Source organism: Nilaparvata lugens, chromosome 3 (assembly GCF_014356525.2).
Source record: "Nilaparvata lugens isolate BPH chromosome 3, ASM1435652v1, whole genome shotgun sequence".
In the NCBI taxonomy this organism is placed as follows: Eukaryota; Metazoa; Arthropoda; class Insecta; order Hemiptera; family Delphacidae; genus Nilaparvata; species Nilaparvata lugens.
Window position 1 is genome coordinate 89648642 of NC_052506.1, and position 19696 is coordinate 89668337.

At 33.1% G+C, this 19696-nt stretch overlaps 1 protein-coding gene across 1 annotated transcript in view; it reads right to left on the reverse strand.

Moving 5' to 3' along the window:
- Positions 1-42: 42 nt before the first annotated feature.
- Positions 43-19696, reverse strand: part of LOC111056173 — a 102177-nt gene continuing 82523 nt past the window's right edge. Inside the window, exons 3-5 of the mRNA XM_039422954.1 lie at positions 5789-6105; positions 2091-2209; positions 43-209 (exon numbers count right to left, since the gene is read on the reverse strand). Of these exons, the coding sequence (XP_039278888.1) occupies positions 43-209; positions 2091-2209; positions 5789-6105 (603 nt within the window). The remainder of the gene's footprint in view (positions 210-2090; positions 2210-5788; positions 6106-19696) is intronic.

The window sequence follows — 19696 nt, forward strand, 5'->3', positions numbered from 1 at the left end:
TCAACAATAGTATTTGAGAAAATGGAATAAATAGATTATTACTTACGAGATGCTCACAACGTTCACATCTTTCTGACCAGGAAAATCTTTGAAAACTTCTTGAATGGCTTGTGATAGTACACTGGAGATTTCCTTGAATCTTTCTGAATTTACATCCTTGAATTCTTTCTCATAAGGCTCTCTGATTCGTAGAGTTGCTCGGATACGCTCTGTAATGTGAATAAAAGAATGTGATCTTCAATAAATAAAATAAATCTATCGATAAGCTACAACAGTGATAATTTTTTGAAAAGAGCTTATTCCTAGATTACAAAAATGCTCATTTTTTCGAATACAGTGATTGGTAGGAGTTTAAAATCATTGCAGCGTTTAAACATCTTGAAATCAATATTAAATAATTATAAGATAAATTGTATCAAAATCATTGCATGAAGAGGTTTTCTATCTTGAATTCATTATAAAATCATAATCAATATCATAAATTGTATCATCAAATGAATAATTGAGCACAATGAATCTTATTCTTTAAAACAACATTTGAGCACATCATTAGGCTTAATCTAAAATTATGTTTATCTTTTTTTTCATTATTCACACCCTCGTATATTACTGTAATTTTACCCTATGTAATTTTAATCTAAAATCTTCTGAAATTAAACAATTCATAGAAACTCAAATTATAGAAGCGTTGTTCAAATTTATTAAGACAGTAAATTGAATTATGAGTCAATAAATTTTGAAAGATGATCATTCATACTCGATTTCACATTTGAAAATTATATCAATAATGATAATTGAAATCTCACAGTTGGTGAGTATGCATATAATTCTCACATCTACTATGTTCTTACGTTTATACTTACGGCATATTGGTAATGAAGAGAAAATCGAAGTTAATGAATTATTAGGAAAATGTCGAACAAAGTTTTTTCTAATAATTTCTCTTTTGGCTATACAGATTGTTTGTAGTCCAGGTGAATAGAAACAAGTGAAGGCAATAATATTATTATATATTTAATATATATTTCCTTCATAACTCATCAGCGGGCGAAGAGTTTCTTTTTGCTGGTATTGCCTAGATTTTATATTTTATTTTAATTAAGTATATGTATGACTAATTATGTTTATTTATTTATATTTTTAATGATATGTCATATTATTTATTTATTTATTTCATTGACAATCACAAATCATAATTGCAATATAATATGATTGGGAGGAGACAACAGGCATTATAGCCCAAAACTGTCTTCTCCCAAATTTTTACAAATTAAAGTTTCAAAAAAGAATGAGGTTATGATTTCACTTTTTACTTCAAAAAGTCCAATTTCCAATTCAAAAACCACGGTAATGACTGAACTAAAAATTTTTAATTTTGATATTTAAAAACTAATTAAAACAAAAATATTTCACTCAAATCGGAAATTTTTGAGTAATTTTGCAAAATTTTGAGCCAGAAAAAACACAACCTCTTTATGAAGAGTTTGTAATTCTAAATTGGCAATAAATGAAATTTAATTGAATATTAATTACAACCGAGACTGGTCTCTACTATTTATTACTACATGATAATTACCGGTACATACCAGGCCTACAATACAAATTTATTTATTTATTTCATTGGCAATTACAGATCATAATTATAATATGATTGGGAGAAGACAACAGGCATAGCCCAAAACTGTCTTCTCCCAATTTTTTACAAATAAAAGTTTCAAAAAAGAATAAGGTTAACATTTCACTTTCACTTCAAAAAGTCCAATTTCCACTTCAAAACTAATGACTAAACTAAAAATTTTGAATTTTGATATTTGAAAATTGATTAAAAACAAAAATATTTCACTCAAATCTCTATAAATTGAAAATTTTTGAGTAATTTTGCAAAATTTTGAGCCAGAAAAGAAACACAACTTCACTATTAGCACAGCTGAGATTTAACCAAAAACATTTCGGGCTAGCAGCCCACAATAATATAATTCAATATAAGTTAAGTAGTTTTCAAACTATAAGAATGCAAAATAACAAATATTCTTGGGATTCATTACTTAAAATTTCCATTTTTAATGACAGGAATTTTCAATACTGCCTACCTCCTCGCGTGATTTCATCACTATCTTCAACATTTTCTCCAGTCATTCCAGAAGAAGCTCCCGAATTGCCATCCAGATCTTCATCGTCATCAGATTCTGTGCTACGTGTCTCTCTACTTCTGCAAAAAGACAAAAATAACCGATGAGTTTCAGGAATGTATAAAAATCAGTAATTATTTCACAGTAAGACACAATGATATAGATGCTATTTCTTTGGAAATATCCTATATAAACCCAATAATATAGATTCTTCTTCTTTGGAAATATTCTTACAAGGTTCTTATAGAAATTAGCTAATGCATTTGAGATATGTGCAAAAATTATTATTAGCAAACACAATCAAGTGATGATTCTTCCTCATCATGGAAAATCAACATTCTAGGAAGTCAAGTGAAAAATATAACTGAGAAAAACATGATTGTTGCAAAATTCAAGTAACTTAATATAATTGTTTTTCATTTTGAGCGTTGTTGATACAGCCCAAGCAGCAAGGAAATGATTTGAAAGTGCTTGAAACTAATTGCCAGTGATTTAAAATTTGTCACCTCTTTTTAGGGCAAGTTAAATCATTTAAAAGTACTTTCAAATTACTTTTAATTCTTCATGAACTGTCATTGGAGACCAATGATTAAAAATGATTTATAAATTACCTTAAATGATTTAGTAAAGTACTTTAAAGTACTTTTCAATCATTTGAAGACCAATGATTGGAACTGATTTACGAATAATTTAGAATGATTGGAGTCAACTGATTTAAAGTACTTTGAAGTGATTTGAAAGAGACAATTATAATTACTTTAAAATAGTTTACAATAATTTCAAGTCAATGAATTTTTTTCTCATTTCTGATTGAAATCCATTTACAATCATTCGGAATCATTTGAATGGAATGATTTGGAATTGCTTGAAAATAATTTCCAATGATTTTAATGAGTAATCTATACTTATAGTGAAAATTGAAAAACTTCGAAACTTTCAAGTATCCTCAACAAATCATGAAGTGTGAAGTATATTTCCATAATAATGTAGAAGGATCTTGTGGACCAATATGTTTGGAAATGATTTATTGAACATTGAAAATTATTAAAGTGGTTGGAAATTCTCTCCTCTCCAATCGTTTGGAAATTGATGACTGCATGAGAATGATTTACAAATTGTTCAAAATTATTTGATTAGAGTAAATTACTTGAAAGTACTTTCCAATCATTTTATAATTGGTGATTGAAACTGATTTATGAATCATTTAGAATGATTGAAGTAAAGTACTTGAAAGTACTTCCCAATCATTTTATAATCAGTGATTGAAACTGATTTATGAATCATTTAGAATGAATGAAGTAAAGTACTTGAAAGTACTTTTCAATCATTTTATAATCGGTGATTGAGACTGATTTATGAATCATTTAGAATGATTGAAGTAAAGGAGAGTTGAGCTAGGACAGTCGAACGAGACAGACGTATTTATCGGTGCTCCCGTATCTAAGACGATAAGCTGTGCCGGCTAGTGGAAAATACAGTTAGAACAAGTCAAACTAATAATTCATTTCATAATTCGTGGATTTTGAGTTTTCGTGTGTTTCGTGTGTGTGAACTTATAAGAAGTGTCGAGATACCACTGCTCGTATGGATGAATTCATTACAAGGCAACAGCGAGGTGAGAAACGGGATCGTACTATGGGTTCCTCGCCTGAGAGCTCACGTGCCGCGAAGAAAGGGTGTGATTCAAAAAATTACGATTTAATACAAAATATAGAATTAACAATTAAAACGCTATTTGATGAAAAATTTAGGGAATTGGCTACAAAGAACGATGTGTTAGGAATAACAAACTTACTATCCAACATCACCGAAGAAAACAAATTGCTGAAGGAGGAAGTACAACGTCTGAAAATGGAAAATATCAAAATTATGCATCGATTAGACAGATACGAAGATCGATCACGACGTAATAGTTTAATCTTCAGAGGACTAAAATTCAAAAGTAACGAGGACTGTGGTGAGATAGTAAAGGAATTTTGTACAAATGTACTGAAGTGTAATATACAAGTGGGTGTCAATCGTGCTCACATCTTGGGCAAAAAAAGAGACAATGCGCCGATAATTGCTCATATCCCGGTGGATCGCGACATTGATGTAGTTCTGGGGAATACAGGGAAACTGAAAGGAACTGGATATTTAGTGCATAAAGACTATTCGCTTGCGACAAGAATACGGCGTAATAGACTATTTCTACTCAAAAAAGAAATATTGAAGATGAGTGGCGTGCGGAGTTCTGTTGTGAAGGGGGAACAGCTGATTGTTGAGGGACATATCTTCACGTGGGAGGCGGAGGATGGTCTACGGTGTGGAAACGAGGATGGGCTGGAGAGTATATAATATACTAGTATATAATATTTTATTTTATTACTAGTATTATATACTTTTATTACGAGTATTTTATATACTAGTATATAAAAAGGAGAGGAAGAAAAATAAAAATCCCAGTACCCTTTTTTGAATTATTTAATCACAACATGTTTCGGACATTGATTTTTACATCGGTACTGGGATTTTTATTTTTCTTTCTATTTTATTACAAGTAGCCCTATACAGAAAAGAGATAAAAAAGGAGATATTCTGTTGATATTATAACAATTCAGGTTAATTGATGGAATTTTGTAATATTATTGCATCAATAAAATGATATATATATATCAATAGTTTATACAAGTATATATATATATAGAGCACATAACAGAAGACACTTTAAAGTTTGTAATATAAATTAAAACAGGAGACACGATATAAATAGATTGAAAACACTTAAAAACTTACATTAGAAATGGGGGAAATTTTCGGAGACTGTGTCTCCTTTCTCAACCGAGAAGACTGCAGTTTTGAATCCAACGGTTGGTTGTCAACCAACCATATATATATATAGCCTTGATGGTGACAATTTTCTCTAGCAGCCCACTAAGTACCGTCAGAGAAAACTTATACAAGTGAATAAACTTAAGAATTGTTTTATTCTATGGTACCGTATAAAACATAGAGGAGGAATAAATGGAGTTTAAAAGTATATCAAGTAAAAGTATTATCAATTTAAACTATTAAAATGATGGAGCGAACAGAGAAAACTTTGTAATCGTTTTTTTTGTGATATCAGAAATGATATTCAATATTCATCTATTTTTATTTCTCTTACTTATCGATCTCCAGTTTTTTATTGATTATTTGCTTTCCTAAACCTCAGGGACAGTTGAAAAATAGGCTCAGAAGTGAACAGATTAATTTGTTGTTGAGCTTCAAAGCATTCTGTTAACTCAATATGAAGCTTCAAAAATTAGGTCTTTTTACAAACACCCAAAAAGACTTGATGTTAATTGTATTATCACACCCAAACAATTTCTGCTCTTTTTTTCACTCCTCTCACTCCATCATTCTTCATTCTTGAATTTTAGTAGTTTTTTCATGTGCTTCTCTGTTTCAATTACTAGTGATTGGAAGAACTGTATTTCGATTGACAGAATTCAGATTATTTAAGAGTTTTAGCAAGTACGAAGTCTCAGGTGTCAAGTCTTGATACCTGAAACCTGAGACTACGTACCTGCTAAAACTGTAAAAACATCTGAATTCGGCCAATCGAAATACTTCCAATCATCAGTCAGGAGAGCTCAATAACAAATTACTAGAGTTCAGTTGATTGAAAATTTACTTACAATGTTGTTAATCTGTCAGCGGGTGTCAGATCAGTAACGGGTTCAGTCTCTTTCGAATCGGGTAGCTCATTGTTTGTTTCTGAGCCGAAAAATCCCCAACCAAAACCCCCATCAAAAAGGCCTCTTTTCACCCTTTTGTAGCCATATTGCAACTTCTCAATCAATCTCACGGGGCTGAAGAATGAATTGTCGTCGACTGTGGCCTCCTGGCTGGCTGGGGTGTCGTCCCTTCGGTAATGGTAGTTTTGCATTGGAAATTTCCTCCACAGAGGCGATGGATTCGATGTGACGTCATCGAATACAAGGTCACCATCCGCCTGCAAAACAAAGAATAATTTAAAATGACTATTTTTTCAAATACTGAGAATATATTCAATTTACTCAAAAAATAAATGAAAATTACTATTATTCACAAACACTAGAAATATACTAGAATAGAATAGAAAAGAATTCTTTATTGTCATTAAACACATAGTGCAATAGACATAGTCATCAGGAAACATAAAACATACAACAGTCACACAGACAAATACAAAATACAAAGCGTTTCACAGAAGTGTTTCGGATGGACACGTTAAGCCGTCGGTCCCGGCTGCCTAAAAAGCAGTCGTTAGGTCATGTCAGAGGCCCTGAAATTGATCAGTTGCGACCTGAAAACTCTGACACCAGACCTGAGCCAGCCAGGTCACTCGATATTATTATTATTACAGAAGTCAATATGGAGTCGGAACACATATCACAATAAACTTCAACAAAAAATGAGTTCTATACATAAATGATACATAAATAGATATAGCCTATAAATATATTTAAACATTGGAATAAATCATGAAAAAGAAAGGCTCTCCATACTCAAATCTCAATGGAGTGGATTTGGATTTCAGGAACTTGTACATTATAGTTTTAAATTTTCCAAAACTAACATTTCAAGCATATAATGGTAACTTATTAAATAATTTTATACTCATATAATCAAAGTTCATTTGAGTCTTAGTCAATCTAGCCTGCGTTACCTGCAGCTGATACCTATTTCTTGTGATGCGACTATGAATATCGCTTCTTTGCATTAATTTATTGAGATTACCTTTAGCAAAAAGCAAAAAATTAAGAATGAATAGACACGGTACAGTGAGTATCCCTAGTCTTACAAAATGATCCCTACAAGACTCAGTGGATGGGATGCCAATCATTCTTCTTAGAGCCTTCTTTTGCCACAGTAATACATCTTTAGCACCAGGAGCATTACCTCAGATCAGAATTCCATATAACAATTACTCAACATACTCAATTTTATAACTAATAAATGTATTGTGAAGCGAAATTATTTAATGGTTGACCCTATAGAAAATAATGTGTTCTGAAAAGTCATAGAAGCCACATATCTATTTCGATACAACATAAAATTGAAGATGATGCTTTAAACTTCAGAAATCTCATAACTTTATCAATACAACATAAAATTGAGGATGATGCTTATTATTAAAATTCAAGCAATAGAACCAAAGTTTTGAATTGATAGAGCGGAACCAACCAACTTGAACAAACTAAAGTATCGTTTTGTTTCATTGTGGAAAAATCTGTGGAAACCGCAATGAATTCCATGTATATGGTCTATAGACGATGGGAATCTGTCCAGGGTGGAAAGTTTTAGGAGAGCAAGGTTCAGTCGAAGTGATTTTTCTCGGATTATAGTACCCAAAACATTAAAGTTAAACAAAACAATTTCATACAAGTGAAGTGATATAATCATCTCATAGTATTTCAACCCCCTAAGTATGAAGAACTTACCTATAAAGTACACAATGCTGGATTCGCACACAACAGTGACAATGAACAGTGAAAATATAATTCCCATAAATTCTAATGGTATTATTCATACTCACTCGGCCGGGCTGAATGCGAATACTCGAATAGTTCAATTATAACTCGTAAGAATTATATGTTCACTGTTCACTCTTACTGTTGAGTGCGAATCCAGCTTAAGAATGCTGAATTAAACATTTTATTTTATCCAATAATTTTGTATCTTCTTTGTATTAGGAGAATAATGATGTTTTTATATTCATTTTTAATTGGTGATGATGCTCACAAAGGTTCATTTCCTTGTTGCGTGAGTGATGGAATGAAGCGTGGGTAATTCATGAAATGATCAAACGTACATGCCTACCGGCGGGATTCGAACCCACGTTCAGGCATTGCTCGGGGACTGAAGTTTGTAACGCCCAAACCACTAGGCCAACATGGCCGAAATTGAAGTATAATGATTACGAACTTAATTAATTATTTATCCTGATTAATCAATCTATAAAAAAGTAAAGACAGGTGAAAAGAGATTAATCTAATTGAGGATAAAACCTTTTTACATAGGTTCATAGACCTACTCTTGGTGTTTTCATTGGGAGAGTTCCTGTATCTGTTTCACAGTAGGCTACCGATGCGTATTTTGGGATGAATACTTTTCTATGTTTGGAAAGCATCAATTAACGTAGCAAGCGTGAAGCATGATAAACAAGAATGGAGAAGGATGAGCTACTCCAATGAGTGGCCAAATCAGTGTTTCGCCTTCATTCTCAGAACCCTAAAGAAATTTGTGCAATACTCTGTTTCTAAATCAGGCTGCAAGAGATCAAAAGGGGCATACTTAGTCACCGTGCAACCTGCAACCTAATTTCAAGAGTGTTTACACCAAGTTTGTTGAAAAATGTCTATTTTGAAGCTCAAGCCTATGCAGTTCTGTTTAAAGTGCTTCCAGGATATCTGCTTGTGATTATCTGTATTCTGAGAACTACGTGTATATATAAAGAAATTTTGAATAACTGTCTAGTACGACACTGTCATAGTAATTAATAATAATATATAATAAGTGAATAATATAATAATAAAATAATAATAAGTGAAATCATAACCCTATTTTGGACTTTTAAGATGTTATCTAAATTTGGGAGAGAAATAGTACAAGGAATATCCTTAGTTTTTCTCTTCCAATCAGTGCTTCTTTGTGGAAAATTTAAATAAAAAATAAATAAATAAATAAAATAAAATAAATAAAATAAATAAAGATTCACAAATTATCAACAATAGTAGAAGAGAAGAAACCCAGCTCTCTAGCCAAAACAATTCTCAACCTGTCTCAAATTAGTTTTGTATTTCAATACTAATAAAGCTCTGAAAAGCAAATGCTCTGAAGGCACAAACACTTCAAAATAGCATGTTTGAAGTCGTTAACATGGAAAACAATATCCTCACATTGATGAAATATAAGCTAAAGTTTTCTCATGTATCAGATCTAGAATATTATATGCTAGTATAAGAATAAAGCTTATTCATTAAATTTATTTATGATGGACAGTAATAACTTATAAAGTGATAAACATAACCTATTTTTGACAATTTGGGAAAGGAGAAGTTTTGGGCTTTAAGCCTGTTGTTCCTTTCCCAATCATTTATAGTTGATAGTTGAGAATGATATTGTATATGTCGATGAGTGAATGGATAAATAAATAAATAAATAAAGATTCACAAATTATCAACAATAGTAGAAGAGAAGAAACCCAGCTCTCTAGCCAAAACAATTCTCAACCTGTCTCAAATTAGTTTGTACTTCAATACTAATGAAGCTCTCAAAAGATGATAGGCACAAAAACTTTAAATTTAGCATGTTCGAAGTCTTTAACATGGAAAACAATATCCTCACATTGATGAAATATAAGCTAAAGTTTTCTCATGTATCAGATCTAGAATATTATATGCTAGTATAAGAATAAAGCTTATTCATTAAATTTATTTATGATGGACAGTAATAACTTATAAAGTGATAAACATAACCTATTTTTGACAATTTGGGAAAGGAGAAGTTTTGGGCTTTGAGCCTGTTGTTCCTTTCCCAATCATTTATAGTTGATAGTTGAGAATGATATTGTATATGTCGATGAGTGAATGAATAAATAAATAAAGATTCACAAATTATCAACAATAGTAGAAGAGAAGAAACCCAGCTCTCTAGCCAAAACAATTCTCAACCTGTCTCAAATTAGTTTGTACTTCAATACTAATGAAGCTCTCAAAAGATGATAGGCACAAAAACTTTAAATTTAGCATGTTCGAAGTCTTTAACATGGAAAACAATATCCTCACATTGATGAAATATAAGCTAAAGTTTTCTCATGTATCAGATCTAGAATATTATATGCTAGTATAAGAATAAAGCTTATTCATTAAATTTATTTATGATGGACAGTAATAACTTATAAAGTGATAAACATAACCTATTTTTGGCAATTTGGGAAAGGAGAAGTTTTGGGCTTTGAGCCTGTTGTTCCTTTCCCAATCATTTATAGTTGATAGTTGAGAATGATATTGTATATGTCGATGAGTGAATGGATAAATAAATAAATGAATAATGATGAATGTGGAAGGCAAATAGAAATATTGATAAAAATTCAAAGTACGTAATCATTATAAACTGATCATAAGAAAGTTACTAATTGAATTCTGTATGTAGCCTCTATGTGCCTTTTCACTGTATGTAGTTTTTTTTCATTCAATCAATGGTGAAATTTCCACAGATAACTTAATCCCTGAAGCGAAGATGATAATAATGATGGCATTTCAGATCTAGAAAATTAGGGAAGTTTTGATATGATTTGTACTTCGGAATGTATAACAATTTTTCAATGAATGTAGGATTTAAATTTCTGAATCTTCCGGATTCGGTGAAATAGATAATAACAAACAGTCCTAACTAACAGTACTAACTTTTATCTAATTTAATCTACAAACTTATATTTGTGTGTAAGTTCCACTAATCTTTGTTCTTTTTTGGTTCAATTTCTTAGTTTATATTGAATAAATATATTACTGCAACTTAGGTCTACGCACAGGTTTTACCTTGTAGGCTACTCCTTAAACATAGATGGATATAAAAAATAATATACTGCAGTTTGGGATCATTTTATATATTTAATAGTATTTTTCTTGTATTATTTTTATATGTTATAATATTAGATTATTATAATTGTGTATGTTTTTTGAGAAATTTGAGTCCAACTCTGAGATTCAATAATCCACTCAGATTAGCTGACATACTACAAATAATTGAACGAATTTCCAAGGATTAGGGAGTTGTCTGGATAGTTTCTGAGGTGTCAAGAGGGGCCCAGACTTGGGGTGTTCTTACTCTAGACAGGGGAGGTGTCGATTCTCCATTGAAAGCCGGTGTCATCCATCTCCATTAAAAGTGGCCAACCAACAACTTAGTCGAACTGGACTACGTCACTCATAGACCTGTCATCACAACACAAACTACTCTAATTTCTAACTTTTCAAACAGAATTTTGCTCCTCTCACATAAACATTTACTTTTAGAACCGCTTGCAGCCTGAGAATGATGATGCTCACATACTGATAAACATGCCATTTTTTAGTGAAAGATGTTTATGTTATTTTTGTATCACTACTTTCGATGGAATGATATTGCCAGTCAAAATCAGATTTTGATGTTTGTTCATTGATATTTCCAGCCTCCACTTTCCAAAAGTGATCTGGAAGGAATTTGGTTTGATTTGTTGATTACATCTCTCCGGAAAGATTTTGGAAAACTGTAAATGCTAGACATCAATCTTTGATTATTCATCCGAGTTCTTAGTGAAGTTGGTTTGGATTATCAGTCTTGATGAGTTATCTTTTGAAAAAATTGTTTGTACTATACATCATCTATCGTTAACAACCTCATTTAAAAAAATCAAAAATCTATTTTAGATATTGTATTACTTAGGTACTATCTTCTAATAAAACTTCATTCTATGTTCAGCAGTTTTGAAAACTACTATACCCTACACCATAAACCTTAATATCTCAGAAAATATACCAAACTAATGATGATCTTCCACATACCGTACTAATGTAGGCTTCACAGTATACTTGCTATACGAAGCCGAGTATGTTTGTACTTCAGTTTATACAATTTAAAACCAACAACAGTTCACAGCAAATGATATTATTTTGATGACCTAATAGATGCTATCCAGTATCAAAGATAGTATTCCTCTTAATAATATTCACACTATGAACAGAGATATTGAGGAATTTCTCCATGTTAAGGTGAAATGAAAGAGAGGTTGAAAGTTGCACAATTAGGAACTGCAACTAGCATTATGTGGAACTGACAACCTCTTTTCATTTCACTTCAATAGTATTCCTATATTGATACAATAATAGGCAATAAGAGGATAACAATAGCAAAGTTATGAAAAAATGAATTTTTCCTCCACCTACTGTCTAAAGTACTTACTTTACTCCCTGAAACCTAATACTAAAGTGTCACTTTTTCGCTCTCGGTAGTAAAAAACAGAAAAACTCCCTAGGGAGTAAAAGTGACTCCATTTAAATAACATGGGGAGCATCTCTATTTTGAAACTTACATTGTAATAGGTAAGAAGGTCTAAGCTCAGATGAGAAAGCATAATAGAGGTGTCTGTCATTGAGTCAACTGAATTCAATACCACAACCAGAAATTTGATTAACTCATGAAATATATGTTTGTTTGATAATTATTATATTCTTAATATTAGTAGACGATAAAAATTTATACAATTTTTAAAATATTTTATTCTATTCAAAATACCAGCCAACAAATATTTTTGATCTGCAATTCAAATCTGAACCGCGTGATCTGGAGTCAGCCATTTTGGTAGCTGCTCAGCTGATATAATTGTTACAACTTTTGCCGATAGATAGCGCAATCGGCAGTGCCAATCAGACGACCAGTTTTTAGGTTTTAGATTTAGGTTATGTTGTTAGGAATCATTGTCACCAATACGTAAGTTATTAGAATGATTTTATTTGCAGTTTCTATAAAAAAATGTAGATGGAGGAAAAATGTTGTGTACATCACGAGCGAAAAATACTTTTTCTCCCTCAGGAAAATTGCTGCCCTCGGCTTCGCCTCGGGCTTCAAACTTTTTCCCACAGGGAGAAAAAGTCGTACTTTTCACTCTAGATATACAAATAACTATTTCTGTTTCTCTCAATGATATACAAGAATGAAAATACAATGCCTCACAAAACCTAACTACAGAATATGTAACCAGGATGTACGATTTGTGTGAGTGTAGATCAGGAACAATGCTACCACCAATCAAAGGATTTCTGTAATAAGCTTCAGATTTCTTTTATAAAACATACTGAAAATGCAATGCCTCACAAAACCTAACCACAGAATTTGTAACTATAGGATGTACGATTCGGGTGAGGGTAGATCAGTAACAATGCTACCACCAATGAAAGGATTTCTGCAATATGCTTCCAATTGGTCGCTTCCAATCACCAATATTTGGTGAACTAGTTTCACAGTGTAAAGAGGGTTATCACGAAAAGCACATAAGTGTGCCAGTAATGGGCCGCAGAAGAACGGAATGAAGCTGCTGCCACTAAGGAGCTAATATCATCACCATCATCATGAGGATGATGAGGGTAGCTGTCATCATCACATTCGGGCCTTTAGTATGTTTGAAAGATGGCGCAGCCGAGTGAGTGAGGAAGACTTGTGCCGAACAAATCCCCGCACTACGTGTTCAGGAGAGAAATCGCGCCATTATAGAGAAAGAGAGAGACCAGCTACCAGCCACCGCCCTTGTTTGTAAGCTAGACGTTGTCTACAGTTTGCGACCCTTGAAAAAATGATCACGATTTTTGGCTTAGGCGAGAAGTTTGTCCTTATGAGAGCGAACGGGTGGTGACACGGGGGAGGGGGAAGTAGGCACCCCTCGGCCAAAAAGACCGGCACTTCTCCACAACTTCCATGTCCGAGAATTTCATCATTTTATTTATGTGTCACGGATTTTCTGCTCTCCCCTCTCTCCAGCCGCTCCCCCGCTTATATCGACAACGAAAGTAGTTTGAAATCCGCGAATAATGGCACAATGAATGCATCACAACGACAGGCCATCCGTCTTCTACATACCGAGCTGCTACGCTGCCAGAATATGATGATCATCATACCACTTGGCCAAATAAATAATACTGTTTACAGAACTTCACTAAAAGGGAGCAAACTCACTATTATTATAGAGAGGATACCTAAATTACGTAACACTGTATGAGTGGAGGAGAGGGGGGCTCTTTATAAACATTACGCCCTATTGGAAAGGATAGAACAAATCGACGTGAATTCATGTTACAGAGGAAAAAGGGGTGAAAGGAATCCAAAATCACCAGTCTTAGTTTTACAGATTTAAGAAATACTTCCGTATTACCAAATGTTCAGTTGCACAGGACCAAATAGGATTTCGAATTATTATAGATTGATTGATTGCCTTTATTAAAGGTGGAGTTAGAACTTAAGATCCTATTTGCCACACAAAACTTGAAGGAGAGATAAGATTCCATCTTATTAGATTCCATATTAGAAGATTCTCCAAGATTGTATTGATGAAACATGGGATCATATTGACTACCATGTGAACTATTTATTTGTAGTTCAGTAAAATTGAATCTACTTCTATGACAGTTAATTGTGGGATACAATTACTCATGAGTCACTCCAACATAAACATAACATTTTAGTAGAAAAGTGTGGAATGATTGGAGAACGTTGAGCATCCTTGGGGAGAGACGTTTATTGGAAGAGAATGGAACATTATGATATATGAATCAATGATAGAGAATAATATTATATCAATCAAGTAAACTAAATAATTAGCAATGAAACTTTATTATTATTGTATGATGCTTCTCTCCAATTATTGCAGTTCAACATGGAACAAAACTTCACATTAGACATAGAGTTTGTTTTGTGAAGCATTGTGTTACAGGAAATTCTATCAACGAACGAATTGTGAAGAATTCTACATCATTTCATGTTAGGTACATTACTTGAAATCATTGCAATCTAACACGAAACGAAAATTGAATGGAACGCTATGAATTATATGAATTTATTGTGAACAGTAGAGGAGGATCAAGGAAATGAAATGAATTCTGAATTACCCTGCGATTCTTCACTTGGATACTTCACGATGATTCATCGACTGCATCATATTCAAAGATTCATTGTACGGGATATGCAATAAATTCAATGTTCTGTCCTGAAAGATGAACTTCTCCCTCCAGTTGTAGAAATAGAAATATGGAAATTAAAATTAGGGTCTATTTTCTCTAAAATCCAAGATAAACATTAATACTATGATTATTGTGGGAAGATGGGTAACGTGAAAGCATCTAGTATGAAAAAGGTGAAAATGTATAATGAATATATGAAAATGATACTTATATTGAAAATATATCTTATGATACATCAATATTAATTTCCTAATAACAACATTGAGAAGATTACAAATAATAGTTTTTAAAAAATAAGTAAATACGCACAGGTCTGATGATGATGATGATTCGTCTCAGGACTATGAAACAAAAACATTTCAAACAAAGAATTCCTCCAACCATCGCTAATATACATTGTAAGAAATCATGATATGAAATCATCAAGCTATATTGTTGACATATGGAAGTAGAAAACTTAAAACCCTCACGGTCTGGTAGTTCATGACAGCATAAAAAATACACTACTAAAAGCAAAGCTTTTCCTACGACCTATTTTACCAGCAATCGACAAGTAACAGAACAACAGGTGGACTATCAAGCTCTGGAGATAAAGATCTGAGGTAGCAGCTGATTTGAAATATGCGCCTTTTCTGTGAGACAAGTGAAACGCAATAGTGATTGGCCCTTGAGAAGGATTAAGGGTGGAGTGGAGGATGAGGTGGGTGGTTGCATTCTTTGCATCTTCCCTCGGATCGACCCTCATCGACTTTAGAACACTTAAATCTCAATGGGAGGGTGTAGGCCTACTCGGGCTTAACAAGTCACCCACAATGTGTTGAGTACTGTCTTTTGCGTCCTTTGTTCCAAGCCGTTGCCGTGTTTGCACCCGAAAAATGTGTGTTTCACTGCTGAAAATTTCATTGCCAACAAGTCTGTAACACGGGCTATGATCTGTAGATGTAATGTTTCACTGAAATTCACGTCCTGCATCCAACTTCACTTTTCTCAAATGCTATAATATGTGTTCAAGTACTGAGTTATGTTTCCTTCAAACATCATCTTTAATATAAAAAAGGAAAAAATTGGTTCAAACACGTACGGGATAGGAAATTCACGAATGACGCATCATAACATTTGAGCTACTGAATTGATTAACTGGAGATTTTGCATATAGATTCTCAAATTACCGAGGATGGTTACAGGCCTATTTTTAATTCTTCAAGATTTCAATTAGACTATTAGTATTGTATTTATATAATTATATGTCTAATATTGGCCCTTGCGGAGCATGGGTTACCTGCTAGTTTTAGAAAAAAATCAAATAGCATTCAATACCCAAATTTCCAAATCTCTTATTGAGTTTTTTATCACTGAAATAAACCTACTTTATTGCAATAAATTAAATTCCAGAGAAATGTTCATATATAAGTTATTTTTTGGGCGTTCAGCTTGTAAAATACATACGAGTTTTCTTGAAATAATACCTTTTTCTCTGGAGATACGACTATAATGAGAGGGATGCTGATGAGTGAGGAGAGACTAAGTGCCAGTTGCACAAAAGCCGGTTAAATTTTAACCGTGTTTAATTCCACGAGAACCAATCAGAGAAGCCGTCTTTTCAAAAAACGACTTCTCTGATTGGTTCTCTTAAAGTTAAGCACGGTTAAAATTTAACCGGCTTTTGTGCAACCGGGCCTGAAGGATCGAAGTTCAAGGTTACGAATCACATGAAAGTGATTTTTCAGCACTTAGCTGTCAATGGAGATCATGGGGAGATCAATGGAGATGATGGCCCTCAAGAGGTCCTCCTTCCAAAGACGGGATCGAGAACATATAACTTTTCTAATCTGATTGATTGCATTTCACGCTAACGCTGGGACAATTACTACATATAAAATAAGGGACATAATAAATTTATTAATAGAATAATAAAATTCATTCAAATGAAAAAAAGAGATAATTTATAAGAGAGCCATGGATAATAAAACTCTACAAGCCAGTAAGTTAAAATGCTGACATAGAATTCAAGTACATAGTACATTATTATTGTAGTATTGATACTAATTTAGTAATTAGTATTTGCCAAATTGGACAGGTGTGAAGTTTTCGAACAGCTGCTAGCTTCTGATTGGGTGAAAGCGGAAAATGGCGGCTGTTCGAATTATTGGCCAATCAGACAGCTCCCTGATTTTGAAAGCTATGCGCTCTTGAACTGCTAGGTTCTGATTGGGTGAAATCGTAAAATGACGGGTTTGAACTATCGCCCAATCAAACGGCTTATTGGATTTGAAAGCTTTGGCTGCTATGTCAATATCGTCGCTAACTCATAATTTATTATTAGTGTTTAATATCAATAACGAGTACTCAATCTTCCAAATTTATAAATTATTTTCAATTTTCCATCTCCCTAAAAGAATATTATAGATTGATGATTGAGAAAATGAGAACGATATCTCAATTTTGGTGGTTGTTGGGACTCCTTCGAATTGGTTTCCCAATTCCCATTCACGACATGACACATATTATGATATCTTGACATTATATCAAACTCAACAAACAGAATCACTAGTCAACCTCTTCCCGATAATATAAGAGTATTCCCTGAATTCATAACTTACATTACTTCCAATCATTTGCGACCGGGCAGTATGGATAGATAAGTCGTAATGGAGCTGGACTGAGAAGAAAAACACTGAAGATAAAAAGAAGGGAAGAGAAAGAATTGGCCACGGATGGAAGGTGAAAAAAGCTGCGATGGCAAAGAAGTGTCACCGAAAAGTTTTGGCAAGTTTACTTTCAGTTTTGGGGGTGGTGGCCAGTGGTTATGAGAGGGGGGGACCTTTCTTATCATGTTGGGCGGTCTTCGGTAGGCCTATATCGATGCATATTGGAACTTTGCCCGACGTCATATTGGTAATTCATGTTGCAGGGCTGATATTTCCCTCCCAAAATTTTCTTTTACTGCTTTCAACAGCATTTTACGCTTCCTTTACGGATTGCTGCACACCCCTTACTAAACTCACCTATGGACCACTTGTTGTTTGGGATTTCATTACACTATCAAATATTTATACAATATCTTTGACAAATATATTTTATAGTGTAATGGGCCCCTGTAAGAGCTTCTATTCCTTGGCTTTTACAGCCCCTATGTCTTCAGAATCGAATTTAGTAGTTTTGTGCTGCGGATATTCATGCTTCAACTAAAGAATTACGCTTACTAAGAGAAATACGGGAGATTACACAGGGATATAGCCGAATATGAGTAATTTGTATAATTTTCACCCTGATGTAATCAATACATTAAACAATTTATGCCTCCAATACAACACTGAAAATTTCAAATAAATAATGCTTGAATAAATAAATAATAATTCTAATAAATAATGCTAAATAGAAATGTTGCAAATGAAGATTTCTTTCTGTGATATCATGTAGAAGGATATCAAAATCTTTTTCGCCACACTGCACAGAAAGCAGCTGTTTTCCAGTCCCTACGTAGATCTGAAAGGCATTGTTTGCAGACGACTCTCGTCTGACGTCAGAACAGGTTTCTTTCCGGCCTAGGCCGGAAAGAGTACCCTCTCCAGTCGCTAAAATGGAACTAAGAAAGGTGATCAAAAAACAGCTGATCAAAAAACTTTTCATTATTTGTGTTCATTATTCAATAATTAAAACATTTATAATAATATCATCTTATTGTCATTTGAAAGAATAAAAAAGTATAAACTCAACCTCCCACATAATTGAACATTATCTTTTAGGTTATTTAGACAAATCAGAATGAAAAATAAAAATACTTGGACAATTTCCTGATATTCAGATTTGCTAGAGCTATCACCTTCCACTTCTGTTTTCGGAAGTGCTTAGTAAACAATTATTATTATTTCATATATATTGTTTATTTTTGTGTGGGGTGGAAAATAGCGTTCGCACCACGGGCAAAAATGTTTTTCCGGCTCTCAATCTTTTCTAGTCCTCGGCCTACGACCTCGAACTTGAAAACCGATTTCGAGCCAGAAAAATCTCATTTTTTGCTCTAGGTGCGAAGTATACTTTTTTGCTTAAAATGATTTCCTATAATATAAAAATACCAGAATTTTATATGGAAATGAAACAGTATTCCACATCAGATGCTGGAACAGATATGTAGTAATATGATGGGGAAATAACCACATTGAGTTAATTCTTCCAAAAACAGAAAACAATGTTCGGTGAGACCAATAGTACTGACAATATTTTGAGTTAAATCTTGAAATTTTGTTTTCATTCGGAATGAGGTGAGACCTTGGCTGATCTACAGTTGACTGGATTTACAAGTGCACAATTATCACGCATTCTATCAACTTATCATTTTAATAGGTTTACTGATGACTGTTGAAAATGCTTGACGTACTGTATACTTTCACGTACACTTGATATAAATATAGCTGTTATACAACGTGATTGGTTCAGTAGTAGTGTCGCTAACTCTCGATTATGAATGGAATGCAACTCCATGTTTCTTCGATTCTGTTTCAAATGTTTGTTCAACATATCGATTTCCTTCCTATTTAGCAAATAAATTTCACTTTTCAATACTTGAATTACGACGTAGCAGTCTGATTTTTATGATTAAAAGCTTCTACTCCGTTTGTGGAGCGCTTTTGGACACTCAGTCCGAAAAAACGACGCTGAGTCCTTTTCCAACACTGTTTGACACTTGTTCTGGAATCTACAGTTAGTTGGCAGCGTGATAATTTGAATGGTTGAATAATTTTTCCCTAAAATACTCTTGTTCCTTATATTAGCTGGTATTGCAAAAATCAAGTGAATGTATCATCTTTAATTTTTATTATTATTTTTTTAATTGCTAATGTACTGTTATCA